Consider the following 8,189-nt stretch of genomic DNA (forward strand, 5'->3'; position numbering starts at 1 on the left):
TTTTTCCAGGAATAGGTTTTTAAGGAGACAATACGTAATACTCTTTCCGTTTCATAAAGTTACATATTCTAGAGAAAAAATTTGTTTCAAAAATATCTGTTTTTTATATTTTTAATGCATGTTTTATTAATTAATTACAAATTTTAAAAAAATTTATTGCATTTTTTAGATTTTTATTGACTTAAAATTATGAAAAAAAAGATAATCACAAAAAAATATGTCAGTTTAATGTGTTTTATTAAAATGTGTGAAAAATCTAAAATCCTTTATATACTAAATCGCAAGTCGCCTGGCGAATCAAATACTGACACGTGGCAAAAAAAATTTAAAAATTAATTAAAATTTTTGCTAAAGCAAAAAAAAAACACAAAGCAAACCCACGTATTCTACTTTCTGTTCATGGAAGTTACAACATTCGATTTAATAAGAAACTGTTTTTTTTAACGAAGCAAAAAAAAAATTGTTTATATCTTCTTCATCACAAACAAAGGTATTCATCTGTCTATTTTCTTCACACGTTTCCAATTATGTTTTCAAATCTCTATTATTAAATTGTCTCTGACACATTTGTAATAAGTGCAAACTTCATTTTAACGTCCCTGTTGGTCTCACTGCAAAGTTTCAACAATGAAGATTCCAAATCCTAATAGAAGAACTAGGGAGAATGAGACAACAACCTCATAAGTCAAAGGTAAATTATTTTATTTTCATAATCAAATTCAAATAAATTTGAAATTGTACAGAAACTAATCGTGCATTTTTCAATGTGCTATAGAAAGCAAACTTGCAAATTCTACCAATAGTTCCTCGACATGCTCCATTTTCAAAAAAAAAAAAAAACATGCTCCAATATGCATGGAAAGCAACAGTTACGCGAAAATTACAAAGGGTATGTAAACTAATTTTGTGTCATTGTATTTTTAATTAACGTAAATCAACTAATTTGTATGTTTGGTTTCAGCGACCAATATGAATATTCAAGATCCGGAAAAAGAATATAAACGCAGCAGCATTCAAGTTGCAACACTGAGAGACAAAATGTAGTTTATTGCATTGGTAAACAATTGTATATTAAAAGCATCATCATTCCTAATTTTCCTACTCTCATATCATTTTTGCTTTGATGTGAAACGCAGAAAATATCTTCTCAAGCACTGCAAACGCTTTTGCACCTTCTTCAAAAGTTGTATCAACACAGCCCTAAATGATATTTCAACAGTAAGTTAAATAACTTTGTAACATAATTTTTTTTACTTTTAGACAGCTCAATTAATTCTTTAAGATTCAGCATAAACTCAAATATTATTGTAATAAACAAAAGTGTATAAACCTAATCATAGAAGATGAAAAATATCTAAAGACTAGGTGCTTAATTATTAATATCTTGATTTTCAAACATATATACCTAGCTTCAGAACTTTAATTAACACATGAATATCACAAAGCAGTAGCTCAAATAGTTAGCCAAATTATTTGCAGTTCTCAAACATATTTGATACTGAAAATAAAGTAAGAAATCCAATATTAGCTTTTCAGGTAACTCATAAGACTATTAATATATGATATAAACATATTGTAAGTATCATTATGGATTTACGTTTTTATGAAGTATCATTTATGAAGAATACTAATACATTTTCTTTGATATTTTAGTTTTAAAAATACCAGATTTTCAGTATGGAACCCTGTGTGCTGATATTGTGGAAGCAATATTTTCATGTATATAGAATTTTTGATTAAAATAATCATTTATTTTGATTGAAAATTATGATAAAATAATTTAAAATACAATAAATTTGATTCGTGCGTAGCACGAGAATAATACTAGTATATAATATTTTGAAATGGGGGAGTACAAGATAGACAATCAAAAGGAGTGTTAGAAGCTAAAGATAAGAATTAGGGGGTGATTGGTAAATGATGTGGTTTTTATTTTTTGGCTTTAGAATATTAGCTGTATATTTATTTGTTATGACTATTTTTGTTGTAGATTTATAAAACACTATTTTTCTGTTCTAGAAATAAAGCTCTCTACATCTTTTTTTTCTGAGATATTTTTACTGTAGTTTTCTAAAAAAAAAAAATATATTGATTGGTTGACATATAACTTTAAATTAATTTTGGTTTTTATAGATCATCTACGGCCCTAACCAATCTCCTCCTTACGGTATGTGCAGTATAAAGAGACCTTAGAGTTGTCGAGATCTGGAGATAACTAATACAAAAATCAAATTAGTCATCTCTCTCACTCGTTGTCTTTTCTTCTTTACACATATATATATATATATATATATATAAATAATTAGTACTTATAATATAAATAGTTAAGTATACATTCTCACCTTATTCACGACAAATTTTAATTTTTGAAACACCTAACATATTTTTAAAAAATAGTTGAACTTTACATTTAATGATTTAATTCAAGAAAAATAAAACAATCTCCGAACTTGATAAATAAAAAGCAAAACTCCTGCAAATACAATAAATCTGGATAGATAAATTTCCACCACTAAAAATCAGATCAGATTCGATAATTTGTTTGAGTAGATCAAAAGTTAATCTTGCATTAGATGTTTTGTAGTATTTGTTTCTTCTGTCACGCATTAAAATTGTATTCAATCTAATCCTTTCCACTTTTTTTTTTCTTTTAACAAAGAAAAAACGTTTACATTTCGGTCAAAATGAATCTGTCTTGTTTTATGGGCTAGATGAACTTTAGAAAACCCATTGTCTTCACCAAGCCTCTATTAAAGATTTGACACGATGCACTAATGATCCTAATGCTACCGGCTATTAGCAGTAAACACGGTCACCGTAGTTATTAGCCACACCGAGAAAGCGTCCAGATTCATAGTTCGCAGAAAAGGCGTATCCGGTAATCTCCTCAAAATATATAATTCGTTTCCTTATTTGTTCGCTCTTCGTCCTTGTTTCTTTCTTACCAAACCACAGAAAGCAGAAAACAAAAAACAAAAAAGCGAATCGCGAAACATATTCGTCTTCTCCATTAAAGATCTCCAATTTGTATGGATTTGAGTGGTTCTGATTCTAACGTTTCATTAGGGATTGGTTGTTCGCACGCATCATCATCATCAATGGCTCCGACTCCGAGAATCCCGATTGCTGACGATTCGATTAATCTACAAGTGGATCCCAGTTTCCGATCATCGCCGGTCAGTTTCCCGCCGATTCCGTTGCAGTTACTGGAACAGAAAGTCGCCGCCGTGGAGGAGCCAAAGAAAGACGGAGACGAAAAGGAGGATGAGCACTTCAGAATCTTAGGCCACCATATGTGTCTGAAAAGGCAACGAGACTGTCCGCTTCTTCTAGCTCAATCCAAACATCCGAGGAGAACGATCGCCGGCGACACGGATCTTGAATCGAGACGTGCTGCTGTGCGTGCCTGGGGAGATCAGTCTCTTCATTTGGCGGACCCAGACATCCACGAGATCATGGAGAAGGAGAAGCAAAGGCAAGTCAAAGGAATCGAGCTGATTGCTTCCGAGAACTTCGTGTGTCGAGCTGTCATGGAAGCGTTGGGAAGTCACTTGACCAACAAATACTCTGAAGGCATGCCTGGAGCCAGATACTACACCGGGAATCAATACATCGACCAGATTGAGAATCTCTGCATCGCTAGAGCTCTTGCTGCCTTTGGTCTTGAACCCGACAAATGGGGTGTTAATGTTCAGCCCTATTCTTGTACCTCTGCCAACTTCGCAGTCTACACCGCTCTTTTACTTCCCGGCGAGCGGATCATGGGGCTTGATTCTCCTTCCGGTGGCCACATGAGTCATGGCTATTGTACTCCAGCTGGCAAGAAGATCTCCGCTACATCAATCTTCTTTGAGAGCTTTCCTTATAAAGTCAATCCCCAAACTGGGTATATTGATTACGATAAGCTTGAGGATAAGGCTCTTGATTACCGCCCCAAGATTCTTATTTGTGGAGGCAGCTCCTACCCTAGGGACTGGGATTTTCCAAGGGTTAGACAAATTGCTGACAAGTGTGGAGCTGTTTTGATGTGTGATATGGCTCATATTAGCGGTCTTGTCGCCACTAAGGTTTGAATCTTCTTCTTCTTTCTTTTGTTTTTTTTTTTAATTAGCTCTTAGGTTTAGATTTGGTTGTCTAGCACTTGAATCCTAACTCAAAAGATTTAGATGGTTGACTACTTTCTAATCAAAGTCCTATGAGTTTGAATGATTAGTAGTTAGAAGCTTCATATAATAAAGTTAAAATTTGAGGAAATAATAACTGGATTTTGGTGTTCCGGTCAATATGCGTAAGGATATCGTTTGAAACTAATCATGTACACTTTGTTTCTCACTTTTGTTTGTTTTGTTTTGTCATCAACAGGAATGTTCTAATCCATTTGATCACTGTGACATAGTTACCTCCACTACCCACAAAGGTCTACGTGGTCCCAGAGGAGGTATCATCTTCTACAGGCGAGGACCAAAGATAAGAAAGCAAGCCCATCACTCCAGTCATTGCGACAGTTCCACACACTATGATTTAGAGGAGAAGATCAACTTTGCTGTTTTTCCCTCGCTACAAGGAGGTCCTCACAACAACCATATCGCAGCTCTCGCCATTGCCTTGAAACAAGTGGCTACTCCAGAGTACAAAGCTTACGTACAACAGATGAAGAAAAATGCTCAAGCTTTAGCATCAGCTCTGCTTAGAAGAAAATGCAGACTGGTTACAGGTGGCACAGACAACCATTTGTTGCTCTGGGATCTCACTCCTTTGGGCTTAACTGGTACCTTACGAGAAGTCACTCAACCTTACCACTCTCACTGATCCTAATGTTAGAGTTTTGTCTGATTTTTCTTTTTATGCGGCTGATTTGCAGGGAAAGTCTACGAAAAGGTCTGTGAGATGTGCCATATAACCTTGAACAAGACTGCTATATTTGGTGACAATGGTACAATATCTCCCGGAGGTGTAAGGATAGGTAAGCTCTTTTCACATTCTTATTCATTAATATATCGCTTCTTTGCCTAAACTTGAGGGTTTTTAACCAATAAGGGACACCGGCGATGACAACTCGAGGCTGTGTAGAGTCTGATTTCGAGACAATAGCGGATTTTCTGATGAAAGCAGCTCAGATAACGAGTGCGTTGCAGAGAGAACATGGCAAGTCACACAAGGAGTTTGTGAAGAGTCTATGCTCTAACAAAGACATATGTGATCTTAGAAACCGAGTTGAAGCATTTGCTTTGCAGTATGAGATGCCTGCTGCTTCTCAGATTTGAATTGAAATGAAGAAAAATTCTACCAAACTGCTTTGTTTGGTTTTCTCCGCGGGGCATTTTTTGAGTTATATCCTGTAAATTAGGGTAATTATATATATATATGTGTGTCTTGTAATTTGATTGCACACTTTTTGATCAAGCTTCAAAAAAAAAAAATTTAGATAAGGTACTAAATTGGAGACCAAATATGAGACAGCGATCGAACCTCTATCCAAACGGTTATGGCGATTGTGAGTGCGATTGTACCTTTTCGTTTGCTCAAGCCCTAATTCTGATCAAGCCATGACCAAAACTTCGATGCTTATGTGGCATTTGTTCTTCTTTCTTTTTGTAAAGAAATTTGTATACTACGGATTGAAAGTTACGTTGTCTTCTTTACAATTCGTTTGTGCAATCTCCGGCATGGAATATGTGACCATGCTCGATGACAAAACGACCGATCTAGTTCTGTTGAATTTAGATCAAGTGGTAAGGAACTCATTGTAACCGCTTTTCTTTGGAAACAAATGCCATGGAAACCACCATGGGATATAATTGTCATGGAGACGGAAGAAAATGGATAATCTCAATTTTGGTTTCATAATCAAAATTACAATTTTGTCATAGTGAAGCAACCACAAAGGTAATTAATGATATTTTATTGGTTCTTTACTGAAGTAATTTCTTTGTTGTATGGCCATGTTTTTAGAGTCATGAAAATTAGCAGTTTCAATATATATTCCTTATCAAAGAATAAGTATATTTGATTCTTAATAGATGGATATCTATAGATTTAAATTGGAATTTAGCCAATGTTATACGATAAAGAGAGTCACAACGGAAAATTTGGGATTTGTAATGGAAGCTTGATCTCCGGTATGAATTTGCCACCATTAAAACATTTTTATTACTCTGATTCGATTCTTTTTACATTTTTTACGTCATTAAAGTGGCGTTAATTCTTTTTGGACTTATGATGGGTCTTTGTTCTCTTGGGTTTGGCATCGTCCTGGTGGGCTTTTGAAATATTGGACCAGATCTTCAAAACTATTTTAGAGACATGTGAAGTCAACCTCTAACAATAGTCCTCAGACCCGTCCTGTTTCAGATTGCTAGCTAGGTTGGGAATTGATTATGGTGTTAGTAGCATATATGTGACTGGCGGTTTATGATTTAGAAACTGGGTTTATGATTCTGATCCTTCGATTTAATTCCTGACTTAGCTTGATGTGTGATTGAGAGCAATCAAGAGATTTGATTTTTACCTTTGTGGAAAGTAAATTGATTTGGCATGAGCAATCATTTTTTTCGGTTTTCGTGTGGATATATAAATCTTTTATGAGTTATTAACATAAATAGACACATTTTGTCTTTTTATTACACATGAGAACACAAGTTGCTACTGAGGTACTTTGTATTGGTTGAATACTCTTTTGGCCTCTGAAAAGCTAACTAATAGTGGGTATTTAGGTAATTTGCCATTGAATTTTTCGTTGGGCTGGTTAGAAAATTTGAAATTTGAAATTGGGTTGGTTTGTAGGTGTGGACGCAAAATTGAAGCTAATACTTGGTTTTTTACTTTTTTTTTTATTTACCGAAGTCAAGGTTTTTTATCGTCATGGGTTAATTTATTTTCCTTCGGTTTCGGTAAAATACAGAGAGGTTCCGGTGGAGAGAGCGACGAAAGAGATTTCCTGCAGATGACGTAGTGACGACGGAGGCTGATGGAGAAGAAGATGTCATCGCGAAAAAAGCGAGCTGTTAAGAGAAAAGATAAAGGTAGATTTGGGGGTAGGGTTGTAGATTATTTTTTTCGGCTAGGGTTTCGATTTTGGGTTCCGATTTCGATTCAATCTCAGACAGTTCCAAATTCGGGTTTTGCGGCTAGGTTTTCGAATTTGGGGTGGGGTTGTAGATGTCTGCTGATCGGGTTCCGATTTGGTGGATTAGGGTTCCGATTTGGGGGTGTGTGTTCTGTTTTGGGAGATCGAAAAGATTTAATTTATTTTGGGTATGTGTGTGTTACAAAGATGGCGCAAACAGAGGAGGGAGCTGTGTACGAGAGGTTACTGCCGCGTTTGTTCGCGAGAGATCGTTATCCGAGCAAACAGCACAACTGTAACTCATCGCTTGAGTACCTGCTTCTAGTGAGGAGTGTGCTTAAAGGAACTGACGAGATGAAACAGCTACTGGGGTCGTGCTTTGGACACTTATTCAGGTTGCCAGTAAGGGGATGTGATTTATCAGCGAAGGTAGTGCATGAGATGCTGACAATGCAGGTTGTAACAAAGAAGAGGTTTGAATTTTGGCCTGTTTTTGGAGGCCAGCCGATGAGGTTCTCGCTGGCTGAATTTGGCTACGTAACGGGAGAGTTTGAAGCTGGGTATGTATTTGATGCATACATGTGTACATTTATTTTAGTTGCATTTGTATGTTTCTTGTGTTGGATAGGTGCAAAGATTGAGTTTAAGTTTTCGTAATGGCATTTAAACATGTGTACATTTGTTCGTTAGTGTATACATGTACAATGATTTGTCCCTGTACATGTGTACAATGGTTTGTTAGTGTACAAGTGTACATCTGTGGGCGTCTTTTTCGTGTACAAGTGTACAATTATTTTAGTTGCATTGGTATACTGAGGTTCGTAGCAAAGTTCTGATGTTTCTTATGTTGTCTTTGCAGCTAATTGTGCATCCAATGATGGAACTCGGGGAGGATGAGGAGGCAGGGTGGGGAGAGTTTGACTTTGAGATTCACGATAGGAAAGTGGGTTACATGGTTGAGATATTGAAGGCAGGGCATAAATTCCAAAAATGTGAGTGGGGAGGCGGTGATTCAGGTGAGCCGAAGTGTGAGCATGAATTAGTTGATAATCGGCTGGTGTGAGGTTTGATTTTTGCAGTTTGCTTGTATGATATGTACGGAACATGGTTGTAAGAATGATGT

At 35.9% G+C, this 8,189-nt stretch overlaps 1 protein-coding gene across 1 annotated transcript; it reads left to right on the forward strand.

Annotated features, from left to right (window-relative positions):
* Positions 1-2,620: 2,620 nt before the first annotated feature.
* On the forward strand, positions 2,621-5,438 carry LOC106418936 (serine hydroxymethyltransferase 7-like). Its single transcript, XM_013859670.3, has 4 exons — positions 2,621-4,067; positions 4,363-4,768; positions 4,862-4,963; positions 5,038-5,438. The coding sequence occupies exons 1-4, from the start codon at positions 3,030-3,032 to the stop codon at positions 5,262-5,264; spliced, it is 1,773 nt and encodes a 590-aa protein (XP_013715124.2). The 5' UTR covers positions 2,621-3,029; the 3' UTR covers positions 5,265-5,438.
* Positions 5,439-8,189: the final 2,751 nt, after the last annotated feature.

This window comes from Brassica napus, chromosome A8 (assembly GCF_020379485.1).
Source record: "Brassica napus cultivar Da-Ae chromosome A8, Da-Ae, whole genome shotgun sequence".
NCBI classification, from domain to species: Eukaryota; Viridiplantae; Streptophyta; class Magnoliopsida; order Brassicales; family Brassicaceae; genus Brassica; species Brassica napus.